Source organism: Penicillium psychrosexuale, assembly GCF_028828465.1.
Source record: "Penicillium psychrosexuale strain IBT 29551 chromosome Unknown utg000004l, whole genome shotgun sequence".
NCBI lineage: Eukaryota > Fungi > Ascomycota > Eurotiomycetes > Eurotiales > Aspergillaceae > Penicillium > Penicillium psychrosexuale.
The window spans coordinates 5903940-5926324 of NW_026643189.1; the positions used below are offsets into that span (position 1 = coordinate 5903940).

The 22385-nt window shown below is 47.5% G+C and overlaps 10 protein-coding genes across 10 annotated transcripts; 5 read left to right on the plus strand and 5 right to left on the minus strand.

Moving 5' to 3' along the window:
• Positions 1 to 180: 180 nt before the first annotated feature.
• On the minus strand, positions 181 to 1221 carry N7518_008123 (YoaK family protein; the record flags this gene model as incomplete). Its single annotated transcript, XM_057189050.1, has 2 exons — positions 181 to 788; positions 855 to 1221. The coding sequence occupies 2 exons, from the start codon at positions 1219 to 1221 to the stop codon at positions 181 to 183; spliced, it is 975 nt and encodes a 324-aa protein (XP_057040753.1).
• Positions 1222 to 5492: 4271 nt separating this feature from the next.
• On the plus strand, positions 5493 to 7607 carry N7518_008124 (beta-N-acetylhexosaminidase; the record flags this gene model as incomplete). Its single annotated transcript, XM_057189051.1, has 1 exon — positions 5493 to 7607. The coding sequence occupies one exon, from the start codon at positions 5493 to 5495 to the stop codon at positions 7605 to 7607; it is 2115 nt and encodes a 704-aa protein (XP_057040754.1).
• Positions 7608 to 7882: 275 nt separating this feature from the next.
• Positions 7883 to 10170, minus strand: N7518_008125 (Hsp70 family protein; the record flags this gene model as incomplete). The annotated part of the gene is made up of 12 exons (XM_057189052.1): positions 7883 to 8079; positions 8140 to 8525; positions 8575 to 8592; positions 8648 to 8745; positions 8794 to 8893; positions 8957 to 9215; positions 9263 to 9329; positions 9385 to 9429; positions 9482 to 9708; positions 9794 to 9928; positions 9978 to 10048; positions 10106 to 10170. 12 exons carry the CDS (start codon positions 10168 to 10170, stop codon positions 7883 to 7885), a joined length of 1668 nt encoding a protein of 555 aa, XP_057040755.1.
• A 283-nt stretch (positions 10171 to 10453) lies between these two features.
• Positions 10454 to 11673, plus strand: N7518_008126 (uncharacterized protein; the record flags this gene model as incomplete). Its single annotated transcript, XM_057189053.1, has 4 exons — positions 10454 to 10550; positions 10599 to 10648; positions 10700 to 11147; positions 11195 to 11673. 4 exons carry the CDS (start codon positions 10454 to 10456, stop codon positions 11671 to 11673), a joined length of 1074 nt encoding a protein of 357 aa, XP_057040756.1.
• A 131-nt stretch (positions 11674 to 11804) lies between these two features.
• On the minus strand, positions 11805 to 12910 carry N7518_008127 (isocitrate lyase/PEP mutase family protein; the record flags this gene model as incomplete). Its single annotated transcript, XM_057189054.1, has 3 exons — positions 11805 to 12427; positions 12492 to 12639; positions 12701 to 12910. The coding sequence occupies 3 exons, from the start codon at positions 12908 to 12910 to the stop codon at positions 11805 to 11807; spliced, it is 981 nt and encodes a 326-aa protein (XP_057040757.1).
• A 1025-nt stretch (positions 12911 to 13935) lies between these two features.
• Positions 13936 to 14373, plus strand: N7518_008128 (CTAG/PCC1 family protein; the record flags this gene model as incomplete). Its single annotated transcript, XM_057189055.1, has 2 exons — positions 13936 to 13979; positions 14052 to 14373. 2 exons carry the CDS (start codon positions 13936 to 13938, stop codon positions 14371 to 14373), a joined length of 366 nt encoding a protein of 121 aa, XP_057040758.1.
• A 666-nt stretch (positions 14374 to 15039) lies between these two features.
• Positions 15040 to 15900, plus strand: N7518_008129 (YoaK family protein; the record flags this gene model as incomplete). The annotated part of the gene is made up of 3 exons (XM_057189056.1): positions 15040 to 15172; positions 15227 to 15256; positions 15314 to 15900. 3 exons carry the CDS (start codon positions 15040 to 15042, stop codon positions 15898 to 15900), a joined length of 750 nt encoding a protein of 249 aa, XP_057040759.1.
• Positions 15901 to 16472: 572 nt separating this feature from the next.
• Positions 16473 to 18116, plus strand: N7518_008130 (putative aldehyde dehydrogenase; the record flags this gene model as incomplete). Its single annotated transcript, XM_057189057.1, has 4 exons — positions 16473 to 16521; positions 16568 to 17018; positions 17067 to 17772; positions 17832 to 18116. The coding sequence occupies 4 exons, from the start codon at positions 16473 to 16475 to the stop codon at positions 18114 to 18116; spliced, it is 1491 nt and encodes a 496-aa protein (XP_057040760.1).
• A 208-nt stretch (positions 18117 to 18324) lies between these two features.
• Positions 18325 to 19859, minus strand: N7518_008131 (FAD-binding oxidoreductase; the record flags this gene model as incomplete). The annotated part of the gene is made up of 3 exons (XM_057189058.1): positions 18325 to 18458; positions 18512 to 19673; positions 19728 to 19859. 3 exons carry the CDS (start codon positions 19857 to 19859, stop codon positions 18325 to 18327), a joined length of 1428 nt encoding a protein of 475 aa, XP_057040761.1.
• A 485-nt stretch (positions 19860 to 20344) lies between these two features.
• N7518_008132 (isopenicillin N synthase family dioxygenase) lies at positions 20345 to 21655 on the minus strand (the record flags this gene model as incomplete). Its single annotated transcript, XM_057189059.1, has 6 exons — positions 20345 to 20449; positions 20499 to 20678; positions 20737 to 21123; positions 21172 to 21252; positions 21313 to 21465; positions 21515 to 21655. 6 exons carry the CDS (start codon positions 21653 to 21655, stop codon positions 20345 to 20347), a joined length of 1047 nt encoding a protein of 348 aa, XP_057040762.1.
• Positions 21656 to 22385: the final 730 nt, after the last annotated feature.

Below are 22385 nucleotides of genomic sequence, written 5' to 3' on the forward strand. Positions count from 1 at the left end.
TGGTTCGATCAGATACTAAAATTGAAACGTGGGAAAGCTACAGAAGACGAACGAATTGACGTGATAGGCGACGGAAAATAACTGGGTATTTCAACAAAGCAAACAAAGCGTTACTTGAAACTTTCGTGGGCTCGTGTACATGCCTTTTAAATAGGCGACGTAAAAAGAAACAAGGCCAAGTCACACCTCAAAATCACTCTTTCTCCTCCCCTCCCCTCGCCAAACAATCCACCCCAAGGTAACTGTCAACTTCAAACCCATGGCCAGCCATATACTAGACGCCATACTCGTGGTCTTAGAAAGTCCACCCGCGGTCATGGCGCCCAAAAACAATGCGAGAAAGGCCCCGACTCGACGGTTGCGCTTCGGATTGAATTTTGCAGTCAGCTTTGGATCGACAAGAAGATCGCATAGCAGAGCTGTCACAACAACAGTTGGAATTTCATCTAGGGCCAGGATCCGAGAAGCACAGATCTGGCCTCCTGCTTGGAAAGCTAGAAGTGAGATTGCCAGGACTTGCATCCATTCGATCGGAGCCCGGGGGTCCTCGGGCTTCGGGGTGATGATCTCCAGCTGGATAAGGATTGCTGTGGCCAAAAGCGCAATAGTCTGAATACCAAATGAGATTATCATAGTCGAGCGGCGACGTGGCCTCAAGAGCCGATGCATGTGAACGAACATGATGTTGCTTGCAAGGAAGACGGTCAGGGCAATTAGGGACTTCGCCCACAGATATGCTGGGGTTGTGGGCTGACCAGAGACTCCCAAGGCCAAGAAGATGGTATTTCCTGTGTTTTTTGTCATTAGCTTTACGGGCTTTGCACGGGAACACGGTGACTATAGAATTCACATACCTGTTTGCATACTTGAGAAGCTGCCCCATGCATTAAATGATAGGCCATCTACCAAGCCACCAACAAATCCACATACTATAAGAGGAATATCTGTATGCGTAGTGTCTATGTCTGCTCGGAAGTGGCGGGAAATAGTTGAGCAAACCGTGTTGTCTTCTGGTGTCTGGTTGCCAGAGACAGACACTGCCGTGCTCCCCCCAGAAGACCAAATACCCGGTGTATACTTGAATTCTTCATTGGGGTTCTCCGAACGAGAATTTGCAGCTGTTAATTCTGTCTGGTAGATGGAACGGCGGTCAGGGGCGCGGTGGGCTGGTGTTGTGAGTGGCTCGATATATCCCGACGAGGAAGGCGGCTGGTGATGCATGTTCAAATTATTATTATGCATATATTATTCAAGCCGGATAAGTTTATTATGAACAGAATCAAGATTGGAAGGTAGCTGTGCCAATATGGAAAGAAATCGATTGCCACAATGGCACAACGGATTTAGCTTTCTTTAATACTGATCCATCTTTCGGATCCATTCCGATCCTCTCCATGAAAAGAATAAGCTGAATCCTCGCCAAGAGAGATAAGAAAATTGAGATGAAACACTGATACTTGCCCCATCCCTACGCGTCTCGTTTATGTGTTACGGAGTACACCGCTGAGGGATACATTGAGAACCGAACTACTTAATCTGGATCTAGTTCTCTCTTCATTCGACATACACTGTGTGTATGCGATCACTATAACATCGATTACTGTATAACCAAATCATATCGCATGCGTAGTCTTATAAAGTGAGTAGCCACAATAGAAATGGTCATCTCAAAATGAGATGATCTCACAGATCCATGTTAGCAGAATCTGGGCGTTATCTTGGCACTATAATTATCTCCGCTGTATGCGTAATTCAACCCCAGATCCCATTATAAATCAAACTATAATACGACATTAGACGGTGCGGATTCAGGATCTACCGTGGCCTGGCGGAATCCGTCAAGACCTGATTCCTAGGATTTCTCGATTCCAAGGAGCAATCCGCAGCATTTCCTCACATTTTTTCTTGGCAGCATGGTTATGCGTTATGGCATTGACTGGCTACATGTGCAGAATCAGCGCGCGGCAATCGACCGAATTTAAATTTGGAACCATTGCGACCGGTCATCGGGTTATTTAAACTCACCTGCCCTGTGATTCTCGGCTTGATATGCAACCACCTGGTTGAGATGGCGTCTTAGAGAGTACGTATTGTCTGTTCTGGCCCCTGAAAACGTCAAAGGGTACACTTCGTTTGCCAAGGGATCGACGTATCCACTGGCACTAGTCCGTCCGGGGCCCCAAAAGCGCTGCAGTAGGACTAGTCGCCAAGAACGATCTCCGGCGGCATCAATGGTTCACCACTAGTCTTATCTGTGCACGCCAACGACTAAGTTCCTATAACACAGCCTCGAATACTGGGTCTTGGCGCTCACAAGGTTGATCCTCCGTACCGTACCCCGTATGTTGTACGTTGACTAAACCGCAGTTCAGGCACTGCCTGGTGCTGACGGGTCCAATCTTGGCATATTCTCCTTGTAATGGATATGTGGGCTGCAGGAATATACGCCCAACTCAAAAAGGAGAAGTGCAATAGCGATCACATTGGGGGGTTTTATGGCCGTCAGAAGTTGAGAAGAAGAAAACTGCTGTTCGGGCTCAATGGCAAGATAATTGAATATTTGCATCCGAAAAAATTATATGCCAAGGTGTGAGACATCCTCCTCCCCTTGCTGTTGTTATCTTCAGACAAAAAAAGAAAAAATCAATCTTTCCATAGGGCCGCTAACAATACGTGATAATGCCAAGTGGATGTCATTCGTTTACCTCCAATTGGCCAGCCCGCCAACTGGGCGGTGTTTTGGCTTGAAACCACGTTTAACTATTGTCCTTGCTGTGAGTATGACATCACCACCTGATCATCGTAGATCAAGGATGCAGTTGAACAGTATACTTCAACTGCTGATAAGTGGATATTAGGCTCTTTTGATGATCAATTAGGTCGTCATGATCTAGTCGAAGGTTTCACCGCATAGGAAGATACTATCTAGGTTTGAGTAGATGCAACATATTGTAACACACAGGAGGTATAACTTGGTGCGTAGTTCAGCTCACGGTCTTGGTATTCGCCGTCTTTGAAAAATAAGGCCCGACGGCAAGGGTGAAAGGTTAAGTGGGGATTCCGATGCCTTTCCGCCAGTTGGATGTTGTCACGGCTGTGTGCCAACTTTTTTATCTTGAGGGGGAGATCTTAACTCTAATAATTTTAAACAATTAGCCGGGGTACCCCAGGCCCCGTTCATTGAAGGGATAGCGCAAAATATGTACCGCTAAGGCTGCGCCACTCTGAGAAGGTCCTCTACATATGGTCCTCGGCGTGGAGTGAATGTCGATCCTTGTCGATTATTCCTGATGCCTTGGATACACCTACTTTCCGCCCTTGCTGCAACAATAGTCCGTCCGTAAAGGTAACACTCGCCAAGGAATTGTGTCAGTTGATTAATGATTCCCAAAGTACGTTGTCGGAGGAATCATCGGGGAAATGCTTGCATTACATACAATTCTTTCTCGTGTTGGCCCTGCGCAGTGTCTAGACCTAGGCTTTGGGTATCGCTGCATAAATAAATTGTTGAACAAAAGAGAGGCTGTTTTGTATGGTACGAGCAGTAGGATACTGGACCAAAGGGTAAAATGAGTGGGTTCTCCTCCGAGATCTATCTTGGTGTGTGTTTATATAATCGCGATAAGTGGCTGCTGACTACTAATATACTACCAGATGTAAGGAACGTACGGAAGTGCGTCATTTCTGGTCGACATAAATTACGGGCTGAGGCTTGACCAAAATGACATGAGCCTGAAGATGAGTGAAAAGTAGTCTATTAGTGGGAGTTCATTGATAATTCGGCAAACATCACGGAAAGAAACCATACCTGGCAATTCCGTTTCTTTAATGTTGATGCCGGGGTGACGGAGTTGATATAACTTAAGCATCCTGCTCTTGAAATTCTTCCATCGCCGACCCAAGCTGGTTAGTAACCGCATACGGGGAAGGTTCTATATCCTCTCAGTGGTTGGCGGTGGGGTTCGGAGGCTCGGCTTGCAAACCATATCTTGGTTTCCAGACAGAAAGAGAAGTCTCTAGTGATTTCTCCGCTGGATGAATGAAGCCCAATCCGTTTATGCTTGCACATCTCAAATGTTCTAACAACAGCATCAGAGTTAAAAATGGCGGGATGGACTAAGGTAAACAATTTCTATACCAACAGTAGGTATCCAACGTGGCTTAAAAGAAACGATATCAGGGCGTATTTTGTTTCATCCATCCGGAGCAACGCTTGGCCCGTTGCCTAGTCAACTGAGGTCAAACATTCCGCGGATATGTTGGTCCAAACTCCACGCTAGAACAATCATAGTGGCCGATAAATGACCGTAAGTTAGTGACTGCTAGGGCTATCGATGTGGTTATTCGTGAGAAACCCGTCCTACGACTGCTAATCAGCGACCTTAAGGGCGACATATCCCCCAATATGCCCTAATCGAGAGTCCCCGTAGTCCCCTCCGAGGAGCTCTAGTATCTTTGCTACCATAGTAATACCCATATAAACCGAGGGTCCCTGGAAGAAATTCAACGTAGACACTGACTTTGGATATTTGCCCAACTACTAAAGGTAACTATTAACGAAAACAACCACACTCATATTCAAAAGCACCGTTGAACTCTAAGATTCACTTGACGTATTTCTGTCGGCCTGATGCGGTTTTATGTGTATTCGGTTTCGTTGTGGTAATGAGATTGTCGTGAGCCACGTAAAAAACGCGAGTTCTTGATGGAAGAATGAAAGAAGAGGAAATACGGAGTGAGGTGTAACGAGTGCAAATTTGATATGATTTCTCCTGAAGGAGTTATGGAATATGAGATGGGCCTGTGTGTGGTTGCTCTCATATAATGCGACCATGGAAACTGCCATTAGAAATCGAGGAGGGTTGAATGCGATTAAACATCTGAAAGGCTGTCAGCAGACTATTGTGGGACTATTTAGCAGTAGAACCCAACGGCTGGAATAGAAGAGGACAGAAAGAGATATTGACCACATATCTAAGGTTATACATACCTAGGAAAGGTTTTCACAAATTAAGCCCTTTCCCGTCCCGTGTACCGAGAAGATTAGTATATTTTAAGAAGACTACCAAAATGACATGACGAGGCCATTCTTGTAATTCTCTAACTTGGAAACAGCGAGTCTAAGTGGCCAAAAGAGATCTATCCATACTAATAAAAAGCAAGAAACAGGGATCATATGCCATTGAGAATCAATAGATGAGAGCTCGGCCTCAACATGGCTTCGATGAGGCGTGATTTCATGCTCCAAGTTACCATGACAGGAAAGAAAGAATAGTCAATTAATTCAGTTTGTTAATGCAACCTTCTTATCTGTATCCCAAGATGAAAAATAAGTTGAATATCCACAATAACCACTCTGCCAATATAAAAACTCCCCACCTCCCCACAACATCTACCCCCACGCCCCTATACAATCAGGAATGTAACGCTGACACAATCCCTTGCTTTGCATAAAAGGGCTCACATCGTAACCAATATCACGATGTCCAGACATGAAGTGGATTGTCCTCTCACTTGCCGCAGTCGCGTCTGCGCTGCAGATCCTACCCCCGGTGCACTTTGATAACACTGGCTCTGGTCATAACAAAGGCTTTTCGTTAGCAACCACCGACCGAACAATCTACCTAAGTGCCGACTTCGCTAGCTGGAAGGATCAGAATGGATTAACGTTGCTTCCACCATCGGCATCCGACTTTGCCAACACGTTTCGCAATGATTTACGGGAGCTAACGAACAGTTCCTGGGAGCTTCGTACGGTCAAGCAATTTCCCAAACATGCGTCGGGAATATTTCTCGGGCGCACAGACCATCCCGACCGGTTTACCTACGAAAGTGGACGCCAGACCGAGGAGGGATATGAGCTAGAAATACAAGATGGCAGTGTATTTATTCGAGGCTCCGGGGCCCGAGGTATGTGGTGGGGAACGCGAACGCTCCTCCAGCAACTCGTTTTGACACGCTCATCCCTACAACCTGGTCGCGTGGAAGATGCCCCCGCCTATGCGACTCGTGGATTTTTGCTAGATGCTGGTCGCAAATGGTATTCACTCGAGTTTTTGAAAGATTTGTGCACCTACGCCTCGTTCTTCAAATTATCCGAGTTTCACTACCATGCGACCGACAACTATCCGCTGAGCCGCGGTCGAAACGTGACCTGGAACGAGGTCTACTCGCAGTTTTCCTTGCACCCCGAAAGTGAGGCCCTCCGCCCTCTTGTCCAGCGTGCCAATGAAACGCTATCCCGGGCTGAGTTTGATGATTTCCAGCATCACTGTGCTCAGCGAGGTGTTACAGTGATACCGGAGATCGAAAGCCCCGGGCACTGTCTCACAGTTACGAAATGGAGACCTGAGCTCGCGTTAGAGTCGAGGGACCTGCTCAATCTCTCGCATCCGGACACTGTTCCTTTGATGAAGTCCATCTGGACCGAATTCCTTCCTTGGTTCCACACAAAGGAGGTGCATATCGGTGCCGATGAGTACGACTCTGAATTTGCGGATGACTATGTCAGGTTCGTGAACGAGATGTCCCGCTTTGTACAAGCAATTTCTGGCAAAAGTGTTCGTATTTGGGGGACATATGAGCCATCAAACATTCCCATTGACAAGAATGTGACAATTCAACACTGGCAGTATGGACAATCAGATCCAGTTGACCTAGCCCAAAACGGCTACCAGATCATCAACTCCGAGGATTGGTGGGCGTATATGTCGCTGAAAAGCAACCATGTGCCTATCACCCCAGCCCCTTATCCTCAGTTTTTCAACAACGCCCGTGTTCTGAACTTCGCCGACCAGCACGGATGGCAGTGGACCCCCGGGCTCTTCAATCCGGTGAACAAAACTGAACAACCCGATACCGAAGCTGTACTAGGTGCTCTCTTGGCTGCCTGGAATGACAGTGGCCCGGATGCCACTACTCAGCTTGAGGCCTACTATGCCATTCGTGATGGCATCCCAGTCGTGGCTTCGCGAGTGTGGTGTGGTGCGCGTGGGCCTTCCTTGCATGAACCAACCTTGGCCAAATCCATCGCACAATTGTCCTCTCATGCTGTGGGGCAAAATCTCGACCGCCGCCTTCCGGGAGAAAGGCCCCACGGATCAGGAACTTTGCTTTCATGGACAAGGCCAACTACCAGCCAGGATAAGCATAACCTGGGCTATGGAAGTAAGGGCATGGATTATACCCTTCAACTAAACGTCACGGGTCCTTTTTCTTTGCAGTCCTCCGATGCGACACTTACGCTATCATCGGACGGTGAATTGGCTTTTGTTTCTGATGGATGGCCATACCCACTTCGCTCTGTTGCTGAGGCTGACGGTTTTGACGAAGACCAGCCTGGACGCATTTGGGTTAATAAGACCACGTCAACCCACGAGGTTGTCATAATCCCTCGCAAATCACAAGTCACTATCTCCACAAATGAGATATATGGAAGTCGTGTGTGGGTGGATGGTGCCTTTGTCGGCCGCTTTGAAGTCTTCATCTATGGCGGAAAGAATAAATGTTTCTCATGGAGTCAGATGGCTTTTGTGGCCCCCTTGGATGTTTTGGAAGGCCCGGGCTTGCAACACTTCGCTGTTTTTCAGGGTAGCAGGGAAGGTTGACATCGAATCTCGTCTGCCGCAGCCTGCATTGTTGGACTTACTTGAATCCTCTTCAATACACATTTTCTTCTACAATTCATCACAAGGGAGGCGCATATCAAGTTTGGATTGCTAGCTAACTAGTTATTTCTGTCCTCTCAATTATGTCATCGGGCCAATCTCAAGCGATCAAGTATTGAGCCTGCGAAAACCATAGCCACGTCTTATCATAGGCAAAAAGTCCCTTTCAAATCAGCTATCTTAAACATACCTTTCCTGGCCCACCGTTGTGGAATTCAGTAGCGAGATCTCACGCTCCCGTAGGAGACACCGTTGAATTGCAGGTCGAACAACAACGATGCGGAAGTTGGCGTTAGAACCAAATCATAGTCGATGTGGTAAAATTCTTCACCTTTGGAGTTCGTTTTCTTTGTAAAAAGCTCCCTCGGGATTCTGCTCAGATCTGCCTCCACCCCACACAGGTTCGCGACACCTGTTCAATTTAGTAAAAGGCCGCTTTCATATATTGCCAATATAGGGACACGGGACATACTGGAATCCATCGTTTCGGGGGCTGTGTTCGTCTGGCAAAACTGCAATGAGTCCTGAAATACCAAAGATTGCCCAAGGCCGACCACACGGTAGAAGCGCATTCTTATCGGCTCACTCTCAGCCACGGGTTTTCCCTCAAAGTCCCTCAAGTCAGCACTCAAAATCTCTTCAAAAATACCCAGTAGAAGTGGCAGGTTACTCACTTTGAGGATATACCATCTCATGCGCTTATGCACTTGCCATACTTCTTCATATGGACACCACATGAGATTCTCATCTGCGCGGTGTATTTCGGGGTTAAACTTGGTGTTCATTGAAATTCCATAGCTGCATCGGGCAATGCGGCTCTCTACTTGATTCCCTTCTTGACCACGGATGACCGCGCCCCTGAGCTGTCAGATACAAAACAAGCGTTATGAATGTTTCAGATACGTACCGAGCAACAGCAGACCACCTGTTTTTATATCAGTATCGGTTTGAATTGGCTTTTTGAAAGATTGAGAACTCACGCATTTGGGGGCTGCATGATTTGAATGCCGTTGAAAGCAGCCTGTAGACGCTTGAAGAGATACCCCGAGGCTCCAAGGCCCCCGACCAGAATAATAGCCTAATTGGAATTAATTGAGCTTCTTTTGATAGCGCTTTAGGGTCTCACCTTGGTCGAAAGACCTGCTGCCTTGACGCTCGTTCTTTGCTCGGCGACGAGATTCTCAATCTGCTTGATAATAGGATCGAAGATGCCTTTCACTTGATCTCTGTATCCGAATTAGTGTGGCCCACGAATGGGTTGATGAAGTAAATATATATATCCAATATACCTGTCTAGATATAAGTGCCCCTCACTGAGCTCGATATTTGAGATACCCGATACTCCAGGAACTGGGATCCAATATCCTACGTCACACATCTCATCGTCGTCGAGAGGACCTGTATACCCAGGCTTAATGTAGTCTTGCCAATACTTTCGTGCCGCCCTGACAGTAGACTGGGGGAGCGGTTTATGCAACTGCTTCTCGATGATGCTTTTGATAAGTGCGTCAAATCTCTCGTCTAACATCACTGAGCCACAAACAGCACCTAGAATTTGTTAGATATAACCAAGAGTGTACGTTTCCCATAAATACCAGTTCCCTTTGTGGCTTCCTCGAATGTCAACGGGTCGCTTTGTTTGACGCGATAGGTGATTATGTCCTAAGATGAGTGTCACTAAAATTTATCAAACCAGTTCCATACGAGAAAGACTCACGACCGTTCCACCCCCAGCATCACAGACAATCAAGCAGTCATCTTCCTAGAATCTTATCAGATTATTAAACTCCAATTCATAATGATGAGATCCATACTGCGATTGTATTCGGTTGAATTGTCCGAATTGCACAGACTGCAGCCGCCTCCGGTTCAGACAAGAGTCTCAAATTCGCAGCAGATATGCCAGCCTGGTGAGCTGCCTGCATAGTAAGATCTTTAGCTTTATCAGACCAAACAGCGGGGACAGTAAGGATGTATTCCAAGTCCATAGTTTGCAGCGCAGTACCAAAGCGACGCGTCAAGACATCATGAGCGTGGCCGACTAATTTTCCCAGGTAGTCACCAGCAACCTCCGTTGGTGTTTTTTTCATGAGAGTCAGCAGCAGGTGCGTAGCGGAATTTCTGACTTTCATCCAGCAAGAGCTTGACTCCTTGGATGAGTCGCTGCTCCTTGCCCGGATGAATTGACCGGTTAGTCTGATAACCCCATTGCATTCGGCTGTCGTCGTAGGAACACAACGTTGGGACTTTCTGGCTTGTGACTAATAAACAGTCAGTTTCATGAACTTCTCTTTTGTCCTGTAGACTCACTATTGCCACCACCTGGCCATGTCTGAATGAGCTCAATATCATCAGGGCAGTCTTCCAATGCCCAGGCAACGCTATAAAAATGATGTCAGCGCTTCATTAATTACTACCAGAACAGAAAGTTTACTGACCCGCTGAATGTTGTTCCGAAGTCAACACCCACTATGAGTTTTGGTCGCTCCTCTGCGATCGCCATGTTGAATTTGTACGTCTTGTCTTTCTTATCAAGTTTCGGAAAATAGAGTACGAGAAGGAATTTTTTTTAACAGACAAGGTGATGTTTCTTCAATCGAAAATTAGATTTCGCAACTTTGAGATCATTGACTCCTACGCTTAGCCGTAAAGAGCGTCGGCGTGAGGCATATGTCTACAACATCGGCTAATTGTGGTGTCATCGATTTGGATAATGTGTCATGAATAAAATTGAAACTATTCCATTCATGGTTTCATACTTCCCATCACTTGACTATCGGTATGAAATGTGGCCCCCTTTCGACGAACCCGAGCCTGAGCAGGCGAACAGGCGTACTCAAACGTCCCCAGATTTATCCTCCAAATGGGGACAGGTTGCTATTGGTTCGTTTTCCCCTTCACAACTTAAATGGTATCTACTAAATGTATTAGCTTACCTAGATAATAAGTCCATGCGTGATGAGGTTGAACGGCTCCAACAGGTTTGTGGTCAAGGCCCCCTCTACCTTATTTTTATCTAACGAACAAAACAGCGAATCAAAATCGCAGAAAAGAAAGCAGAGAAGTTTGAACGAGATCGGCTGCTTGCAGAGGAGCAGGCTCGTCAACGAGGCGAGCTGCTCGACAATGCCATCCGGGACTCAAATGTAGCCAGAAAGGAGAACCGAATCCTCATGACCAATATAGCAAGCCTACAAGCTGGGACTGAGACTTTCTCTGACGAAGAAGTCAAACAAGAGATGTGTCTACTCTATCACGATCTTGCACACTGGAGGTTTACCCATTTTGCGGCAAAGCCAGCACAACAAGGGAACGATCCCACGCCAAGATCAGATAGTCTTGACATCTCGACATTGGATATTATTCAGTCGGAAATTGCCGGGCTGATTTACCGGTTCTTTTGGAACCAATTTATGGTTGGAGCTGAGCAAAGTTGGAGTAATTATCTCCGCAAGGTCGATTCCGAAATAAATAAACAATGTGAGCCCCGGAGGATCACTACTGTCGCCGCTTCCTAACAACAACAGTTTCTAGCCACATTTCCCGGCATTGGCGATGTGCGATGAGCTCTGCAATCCTATCATTGGAAACCTCTAGTTTACAAGAACAGTGTAATTGGATCATCGAGAAGGCAGAGGCTTGCTTCGGTCGCTACGCCGTCACCGACAGACTAAAGCGAATGCAACAGCTACAAGGCATAATCGCGCGCTGCATCAAGTTCAAACATAAATTAGATTGCCAGGAAGACAAATACGTTTTCTGGGGTAGTTACCAATACGGATTGCGGTTCCGGGGTAAGAAGATGCGAACCCTCACAGAGGAGGATACCTCGGATGGATTCGTTCAGGCCAGCCTTTGGCCTGGATTATATAAAATCGTTGAAAAAGGCGAATGGTCGACAATTGCAAAGGAGATTGTGAAAAAGATTCCACCAGTGACCCCTTCAGTTGAAATGGTCGATGACATGGAATCCTATGAAGGCAACCCAGACTTGATTGAGATTTAGAATGATCTTGGCTTATGCGGGGAATTATATATTACGACCATTGCTTCCAATTTGAATATCTAGCTATAGAAACTCCGTTGCTTGTCCGATGCAAAAACATGCATATATCCGTACTAGTTACTAAATAGTTACTAGACCCCTTCAGCAAAACCGTCATTTCCGGATTCTGTGTCAACCTTCATGGAATCCATCAACCCACAGACCTCGAAGATCGTTCGTGGTCCTAATCCTTCGGGTACACCGACCACTCCGTCTGCCTTAAGGCGCTCCAAAGTGGCCTTGATTCCCATGTAAGCTGGGGTGATCGTGGCGAATGAAAAGATCATAATTCTGAAGCCCATTTCCTCAGCCTCCTTTGTGGTAATGAGAGGACTAGCTCCATTCTCCACCATGTTGAGAAGAAGAGGCCAAGGTGCCAGATCCTGAACTGCTTGCCGGGCTTGCTCTTTTGAAGTAAAACCCTCAAGTAGTCCGACATCCGCTCCAATATCCCTGGCAGCCTTCAGTCGACGAATGCACTCATCGTAGCCATGTTGTTGGAGTGCGTCGGTTCGTGCAATCAGAACAATATCCGAGTGCAAACGATCCTTGGTCAGCTTGGCTGCACGAATTCGCATTATGTATTCATCCAGGCTAACGACTTTTTTGCCATTGAGATGACCGCAACGTTTGTTTTGGATCTGATCTTCGATGTGGAAGCCAGCCACGCCTGCCTGGATGTATTGCTGCACAGATTTTGACACCATCAAAGGACCTGGAAGAAAGTTAGAATGCTTTTCAACTAAATGATAAAGGTCTAGTGTTTCTGAGTCACTAACCTCCATAGCCAGTATCCATGTCTGCAATCAATGGAGGTCCAAATGGATCCAAGTTTGCAATCATTTCAGCGTTGGTCTTCATGTCGTGGAGCTGAGCCAGGCCGAGATCAGCCATGCCCAGGCGCGATGCAGTAGTTCCAGCACCAGTCTATGTAATTTGGTCAGCATACATCATACAGGGATGTAGTGTTACACATCAGAGTTCTTACCATGTACAGTCCCTTGAAGCCGACCTGCATAGCAATGCGAGCCGAGAGGCCATCATACACACCAGGACACACGATGAGGTCTTTGGTGTCTTTCAGCATGCGGCGCAACTTGGAAGCTGCGGGAATCACATAGAGAGAGACAGTAGGCTCCTGTCGGGTCCCATTGACCTCGTAGTATCCATCCTTCTCGACGGTGATTGTGATAGTCATGTTTGAACTTTGGCAAATGAGATGTGTTTTTGTCTGGACCGTTGGATTCTTGTACTACAGTCGAAGGACAACGCTGCTCTTTATATTTTCGAGTTCTATACCCTGCAAGAAATTTCGCTACATGCAGACACCAATCCCAGAAGAGAAGCGTCTGCCTGCTCGTAGAGGACAAAAACATCTCACCAAAGGCAAAAGTCTTGGTTCCTTGGGGATGTAACATTCCACCATCTGCCAAGACGTCCTGATGGCTTATCTTCCTTCGCGTCGTACTGATCCTGGATGACCTCAGCTGAGTGAGTCCACGAAGAAGACATATTGCGCAAGATTAAGAGCACTAGTCGCGGAGCAGGTGTTCAGATTTCCCATCAATCAAAGAGCCACAATAGCGTTGCATACATATATCTCCGTATAGAGAGCCGAGATCTAGATAATGCATGTCTACTTCGGGCTTTTGAGGTTGACTGGGATAGGCTGGCGACGGGAAATTCGACCCACAATCTTGACTCAGATGGCTTGCTTCTCACAGCAATTTAATCAATCCGAGTACCTTGGCAAGGTGACTGCATATTGCAAAGTGATGCAGTGCATTTTGCATCCTTCTCACAGGAGAGATCTGCGCCGCGATATCGGGTCTCCGTCTCTTGGCCAAATGATTTCTTGGCCAAATGCACCGTTCCACAAAGACCGTCGTTCGCCAAGCTCTTCAGACTAGGAGATCATCACCCAAAAACATGCCAAAAGGTGCTATTGTAGTGCTGTGTAGCGAATCCACGCGTACTGTTGTGCAGTGTGTACACCAAATGCCAAGGTAGGTAAGTTAAGACTTCTCCTTTCGGCTTTCGGCGTGGCTGAGTCAGCCATGTAAATTTCCACCCCCCTCCTCTAGGACTCCGAGTGCATCGCCAATTTCCACCCTATCATCCTCACCAATCCAATAACTGATCCATCCCTGCTGCTTGGAAGACGCAATTTGGAATTCAGAAGGACTATCCTCTTTCGCTTTTACCAACTGAATTACGCCTATCATGGCTCTCATACAACCCACCAATCCCGACTTCCCTTACTCACTGTAAGCCCCCCCCCCGCCACCCCGAAATAGCTTCCAAAAACAAGACCAAGCAATACTCACCTCTTGACTCAGCACAATATCCCTTCCCCTTCCAAGCAATCGTCTCGCATCATGCGCTCTGCGCGCTTTGGAAGTTGACGCCGAACTATCCCCTTTTGTGCGACGGACTTTCACCGTCGGAGCTCCGGTGGTCGAAGCACCATCCGAGCCGCAAGAGAAGAAGCAAAAACAGGACCCTGACGAGTGTAAAACCGTGTTGAAAATAACATACATCGCGACGACCAACCGGATGCTGCGCGTTTCTGTCAATGGATTTATGGAGAGTCTGGGTGTCGTACTTGGGGTTATGGCAGAATTGGATATCGATGTTCTCAAGGCTGAGCTGGAGGGTTGATTGATGGGCTTGCCCTGCAGCAATATGCACCATTGATCCGTCCGTCTTGGCCTCAATATTTCTGGTATGGTCCTATCGGAAAGCTGTGTCTGAAAACCCTGAGACGCTTGGCTGCCACAAGAATTGGGGATAATGGATAGCGGGTCGTACATCAACCCCTCCATGAGAACTCATGTTACACAAGTCCTGCCCGCGGATGGAGTTTCGGAGAAGAACGTTGCCGCCAAGCAACTAACGCTCATCACACCGGGTCCTCCTTGGCATCCTAGGCATGCATCGGAGACTAAATTAGTATGAAGTCGGCTTGGTTTGCGGGTCGTCTAACAGGAATTTCAGGCCGTCATGCACGACATGTGATTGTGGCTGTCCTTATCTCGCTTGGAGTCCTGCAGATTCCTCAGATTTCAACGGAACTTCGGGGTTTTTCACTGCCCCTTGGCTCCGTCTTAGGGTGCATCAATTAAGTGAGATGATGATGCGATTGACCAGGGGAGAGGAGGGGAAGGAAATGTTGGTAGATCTCATAATTTATTCACCCGTCCTTCAATCCCCGCGGAAAAGAGAAAGTTTTTATGTCAATTATATTTTATTCCGATGGTTTCCTGTATCTCCTTGTCTTTCATCCTTCCCTCCATTTCTCTCTCATTATAGTCAATAACATCCAAGATGAACCATGACAAAGGTGCATTCGGTGGACTTTCAACATCTCTGAAGGCTGAGCTCGAGCCACAGCATGCTGACCTCTTACTTTTCGCTTGTTGTTTGACTTCGGGACTTGTGGATAGCACGATATATAGAGGTAGGAACAAGACCAGGGCCGTTTATTGAACTGCGGAATATCTAACATGTATAGCCTACAACACTTTTGTGTCTATGCAAACAGGTAAGATTACAACGTCACCAATCCAAGCCAGGGTCGACTAATCATAGCGGTATGTAGGGAATACGATCTTCGTCGGGCTGGGTGCATCGCACCAAAACCTCCGTCCATATGGCTGGGCACGCTCACTCACGTCCATCGGCTGTTTCATCCTTGGATCCTTCATTTTCGCACGTCTACATCGCATCCTAGGTGCTCGGCGGCGAGGGTCGCTGATGCTGTCTTTCCTGTTACAGGCTAGTATAATCCTGCTTACAGCTGGACTTGTTCAAGGAGGTGCCGTTTCTAGCACGCTAGCCGGCAAAGGATCGGAGACAATACCCCCATGGGATCAGGAAATCCCCATTGTTCTTCTTAGTCTCCAGTCTGCCGGTCAAATCGTAGCGAGCCGTGCATTGGGATTCAATGAGATGCCGACCGTGGTGATTACCAGTCTTCTCTGCGATCTGATGTCGGACCCTCAACTGTTTCTTGTGAGGAATGTGAAACGCGACCGGCGAATCATTGCGTTTGTGCTGACGCTTGTGGGCGCCATCGTCGGCGGATGGGTCACCAAGGTCACTGGAGCCATTTCTCCTATTCTTTGGTTATCTGCCGGTATCAAGGGCTTGCTCGTCTTAGCATGGGCCTTTTGGAAAGCTAAGTAGACGACATAATTGTGAGTTCCTCCGTCCAGTCTTGGGTTATCAAAGTAAGACTTCACTCAGGGGTCAGGAATGTCAGTATGGTAATATTCAACGGATTAATCGAATATAGGCCAGTCTTACGTCGTTTATCTCCGTCCATTGCGGTTACTATTCAGTTGCCATCCTCAAAAAAAAGGCGATACACAGGATGAGTCCGGTCGGATTGGGAAATGATATAAATGATGCTACGATGCTTCGTTTCGATGATTACATACGCGAGAATGTCACGTTTCTGACTTTCCGCCCTCTCTAGTTTACGCTCAATTAGAAGATAAAACACACTCACAGATTACACACAAAAGGAATACCCTAGAGGGGGCCTTCAGTAATTGTAATTTCTATCCTCAATCTCGAGGATCTGAATCAGAATATCACTCCAAACAACCCATTATCCCCTCTTTTGGGGATTGGTCTCCACATACCTCGGGCCGGGTTCCGCGGGACGGAACGTTCCGAGGAGATCAGATACAAAAGTCATCTGAAAGTCTGCGCTATGACAGAAGTTGCGAATCTAGTATCCGTTGACAATAAAAATGTCTTCTAGGTTGACTGTCACGGGCGTCCAGGGCCGTCAAATTACAAGTAAGTCTATCTTGGCCCTAGATGTAACAGTTGCTAACCCTCTCAGTTCCGACGGGACTCTTTATCCACAATGAATTTGTTCCCTCCTCTGCCGGTCAAACGCTAGTTGTGGAAAATCCATCAACCGGCAACCAACTTGGAATAATCTCCGCCGCGGGCCCGGAGGATATCAACAAGGCTGTGGAATCCGCCAAGTTAGCCTTCAAAACATGGAGAACAGTGCCCGGACCTGTCAAAGCCCAGCTATTGCTCAAACTTGCAGAGCTGGTCGAGCGCGATGCGGAAGATCTGGCATCCCTGGAAGCCGTTGATGCAGGCGTTCTGTATACCGATTCAATCGGAATGAACATCCCTCAGGCGGTCGGCTGCCTACGATACTACGCGGGCTGGGCGGGAAAGATCGATGGTAAGACCCTTGACATGGAAGGCGGCATTGCCTATACCCATCGCGAGCCTTTGGGTGTCTGTGGCGCGATTGTGCCTTGGAATGCTCCGCTGTAAGCTTACCAGTCCAAGCGACTCATTCACGTCTAACATGTTCTTAGGATGATCACCATTTGGAAGCTAGCTCCTGCTCTGGTTACTGGTAACGTCTTGATCATCAAGCCTTCCGAGTTATCGCCACTATATGCCCTGAGACTTGCAGAGCTGGTGAAAGAGGCCGGCATTCCTCCTGGGGTTGTGAACATCGTTACCGGCGAGGGTGCCAGCGCCGGCCAGGCTCTGTCGGAACATATGGATGTACGCAAGATTGCCTTCACTGGTAGTGCGCTTGCAGGGCGAAAGATCTTGCAAGCAGCATCGCGAACTAACCTAAAGAAGGTCAGCCTGGAACTCGGTGGCAAAGGGCCGTCTATTGTCTTTGACGACTGCGATATTGAAAATGCACTCCTCTGGACTCGTATTGGAATCACAGCCAATAATGGTCAAATATGTGCGGCTGGATCCCGTATCTACGTTCAGGCCTCCATTTATGATCGATTTGTCGAGGCTTACAAAAAGGCCGCCGCTGATGCTCCGACAGTCGCCGGTAATCCATTAGATGCTTCCACTACAAAGGGGCCAGTGGTTAGCCGTGCGCAGCATGAGAAAATTCTTGACTATATTCGTCAAGGAAAGCAATCTGGAGCCAAGCTTCTGTTTGGTGGTGAGCAGATAGGTGACAGGGGATATTTCGTTGAAAACACTGCTTTTGTGGACGTTGGTGATAATGCGACAATCATGCGAGAGGAGATCTTTGGTCCAGTTGCGGTAAGCAAGCTTCCATGCAAGACTCTGCCACTTTGAATACTAATCAAGGCACAAATTAGAGTATCGCCAAGTTTACCACGGAGGAAGAAGTTATCTTCAAAGCCAATGATTCCCATCATGGCCTCAGTGCTGCCATCTTTACCAACAATATTAACCGCGCCCATCGTGTGACTAAGGAACTCGATTCAGGTCAAGTGACTGTCAACGCGTGGGCGATGCTCAGTCCCAATGTTCCATTTGGGGGTGTGAAGGAAAGTGGATTTGGTCGAGACATGGGCGAGGAGGCTCTCGAGGGTTGGACTACTGTAAAGGCTGTCAAGTACCACATTCTTCCACGGCTCTGAGTTTTATGTACTATCTAGGTTTCAAGTTGTTTCTCTTGACACTCCTCGCTGTATATAGAACTGTATATTCCTACAATCTATGCCATTCTTATGCAGTCCCATTTCTTTGCGTCCTCTCGTAGAGGATGGTAAAGATACCAAAGATAATACAGAGATTGTTCGGAAAATGTCTCAGAAATGATTAGGCCAGCCAATAGCCGCTTTTTTTTTACTTTTTCAAGTCTGCGCCCATTGGAATCGGTTGCATTTTGTGGAAAACGTTCTTTGGGTCGTACTTCGCTTTCACCTCTTGCAGTCTCTGAAGATTTTCGCCGTAGATATTGCTTACCACCGAGTCACCAGCTGGGTACGATGTTAGTGTATATTGAGGGACAAGTTCTGTCAATCAGACTCACGTTCTGCATAGTTGATGTACTGAGGCACGCCCGAATCCACACCCTGGTCTTTGGTTCTGGCATCCAATTTCGCTTTCCACTTGGACTGAACTTCTCGTGCCCAAGTGCGGTGCTCTAGATCTTTGGATGAGTCGGTCCATCTTAAATAGATGATCCCATTCTGAGTAGGATTTCGGCTTGCCAGCGCGGTTCCAGTCAGCGGCACTTCGCAAATCTTGCGCATGTCGACAAACTCGAGAATGATGGCAGACGTCTTGAGATCTGGTTCACTCTGGATCTTGGCAATGAAATCATTGAATATCACTCTCACAAATTGAGGATCCAATGGCGGCTCGTAGAAAATTCCCTTGAAAGACTTTCGATCACCGTAGGTCGCTTGGGGGTTCTGTAGGGTATTCACCACGGAGTATGGGACCATGTCAAGAGTGTTCAGAACTGGCCCAAGAGCTGTAAGGCTAGCGAATCTCTTTTGGCCTTCTTCGAGTGGGCCATTGTAGAAGCCAATCACAATGATCATCGGCCCAGATCCATCTGGTGCCAAGGCAAAGATACAGATCGCACCAAAACGAGAGTCAGGTTTTGCCAGAGAATGGTTCAGTGCATCCATAACTCCCTCGAGCTTACCCGAAGTGAATCCAAGAAGGCCGGAGTACACTAGATCCTTCTGGTCATAGGCCTGGTAGGTGAAGTCTGCCACGACGCCAAAGTTGTAGCCTGCGCCTCGCAACCCCCAAAACAAGTCGACGTTCTCGGTCGCGGATGCAGTAACAATACGACCATCGGCTAAAACGACTGTGGCTGACAAGAGATTGTCAATAGTAAGACCATACTGTCCGCTCAGCCAGCCATAGCCACCTCCCAAAGTGAGTCCTCCAATGCCGGTGTGATTTACGGTGCCTCCTACGGCCGCCAAACCGTGGACTGCACCGGCTTCGTCGACTTCCTTCCAGGTTGCTCCGCCCTGGGAGGTGATGGTCTTCCGTTCAGTATCCACCGTCACTTGGTTCATGCGCGACAGATCAATGACCAGGCCACCATCGCTCGAACTTGTGCCGGCCGTTGAATGGCCTCCACCTTTCACAGCAAGATCAACATTGTACTGTTGTGCCCAGGACAGCGCGATCGAGATATCAAGCGTGTCAATGGGTTGGATTACAATGCCCTGCAACTTATCAGTCGGTCATCTTGTTTGTTATGTTTTATGTTCCTTCCGTACCGCATATTTCATTCCAGTATCCGACCAGCGGACTAAAACGTCTTTGTAACCCTCTGATTCAGGTGTATAGATAGTCGCAGCCTTTAGACGGCTCCGGAGAGCGTCGAGTGCTGTAGCATTCGACGCGGGCATGGTTGGAACTTGAAAGTGGAAGAATTGGGCACGAAGATTTACCCCGCGGTTACACAAAGCGAGGATAAAACTGAAGTCGGTAAGAATTCGCACATTGCTTTGAAAAATTGGCTTATTTTGTATTTTGCTTCAAATTTGCGCAGAAATGTATACCGGGATTTTGATTCACACGATATTATAGCCTTTGTCTAGACATGATTCTGGCAAAGGTGATACTGTGGTAAAGTTTGAATAGAAGCCTGATTATATATTTCACTTCCACCCTATAGATAGCCCTCAATTGTTGGATTTGGAATAGAATCAGGAAGAATATAAGAATGCTAAATTCCATTGACTGAAAGCAGCCTGGACTCCGATACAACACGAACTTTGTACGCAGAGAAAGCCGTAAGCGAGGATATGGCAACTCCCCCAAGTCAGGGTTAACGTTGGAATCCCGATTCAATGTTTTACGGTGGCGGGATTGTCAACATTTATTTCCTAGACTATTTTAGGACCTGCTGAGAATACTTTTCATACAGCTCTGAATACCACCGCTGGCCCACGTCCGGGTGGCTCAGGATGCGATTTCTTAAGTGAGCCTCGCCGAACTATGATCCATTAGTCCCATGCATATAATCTTTAAACACAATTACTCACACAGGAATACAAAGGAGAAAGGAATTCACTCGGCACATCAACTGCCCGCTTCTTCTTGTCGTCAGAGGCCGGAATGCGTTGCACGATGTGAGCAGCGGATTCCTTCAGCTGATCTAGCGTCAAGTCTAGTCTCACACCCTGGAAGAACGGGATGCTATAACGCGTCTGAGAAGTGGGCGCCTAAGAATAGCAAGATGTTAGAAAGGTCCTCCAGTGATCAATGGTATTGTGAGCATACGATAACCCGGTGTGTCGTGGCTGCGCAAATCCCTCCAGTGATCGCTTCGAATCCCTGTTGGATATTTACGACAAGACTTCCCTCAATGGGAGGCACGTCAATCCATTCTCCGTTCTTGTTGAGTGCCTGGAGTCCTCCTGTGTTGTCCTGGGACAGAAAGGTGAAAAGACCCGCCGAGTCCTTGTGAGGGCCAACACCCTGGGAGTTCTGCACTGCGGGTGGATATTTGACAAACTTTAGCCGGCTCATATTACCCTTGAAGCCATCAAATGTCTCACGGGGCAGGGACAAGCATTCTGCGACGAGGCGCACGAATGCCTGTGCCAGGCTATCAGTCTTCGCGATATATTCTTCGACCAGATCTTGCACGCCTGGGTAATCTGGGTACTATTGGGAGTGAGTCGTCAGGGCATACGTTCAAAGGGGGCGACCTACCTGATTAGGCCCTTCAAGCCGTTGCCAAAAAAGGTCCTGCTCTGTCCAGGGTCTCACGCCAGGGGTACCGAAGTCAAATTGCTAGAATCGGAAAATCAGTGCCCGAGAACTGCACCAGATTCCGAAAAGAAATAGTCTCACCTCGCGGAGGTCTGTTTGTTTTGCAGTGGTCTCGGCACCGAGGCGAGTATAGCCAAGAAACGATGGCGAGTTAATCATGTTGCATTTCTCCTTGGCCTCGGCCGATAGGGCAAATAGTTTGGGTAGATTTTCATGGGTACGTTTAATTAGGCTCTATCTCAATTATTAGCATATTTCGGTCACTCACATTGATCGCTCGCACCTCTAATCCTGTGTTGGTCAAATATAGGAATCCAACAACGAAGATGGCTTGACGCAAATTTGACAGCTCCTCATCTTTCGTTGAAGGATAGTTTAGCCGAGCGAAGTCGACGATCGGCACGGATGAAAATGTCTCTGTCATTCCGCCTATTGCGATCAAGTGAGGTGGTTTTGATCGCAATTCGCTTTCCCCGCAAATCCAGGAACAGCGATTACTCAGCCGCAAGACCGTTACTTACCAGGTAACCTCGGGAATAACTTGGATGAGAAATAGTCTACAGAGTCCCAGGGCTAAGTTGGGCTAAGTTGGATATGCAGAATGTGTCGAAGATCTGAAGATCTGGACGTTGAGGTTGTCAAAGATTTCATTAACCAACGCGATCACGCCATTTACTCGTATTGTCGAACCCTCCACCAACACCCCAAAAAAAATTATAGAGCTAATTTCCCCTGGTCAACTCTGAACTCCAATGCAAGAAATAAGGCTTATGTCCCGAAACTCGTCGATTGATGAAAATATAACTTCCCCTTGACGCTTCTGATGCCAAGATCGGGATTTTCTGTTGAAACCCCGGAACTCTTGGCAAGAACTCCTGATGTTTCAAACCATTTGTGGAATTCTTCCGGTGAGGAGGTACAGCGAATAAATCAACAAGCAGCTCATCGCTGACGATTATTCTCCATTCAAAGGGGCTCCATTCAGTAAGGTGTGCGGACTGTCCGGACTTGGACCCAAACGGTTCAAGTCCGTTCTAGATTTAGGACTTCGATCAACTTATGCCAAGCTTTGTGTCTCAGAGGAAACATGATGTGATCTTGGCTTTCACAAAGGAGGTCCCGGGAGTATCAATCTGATACTTCACGCGTCGGAG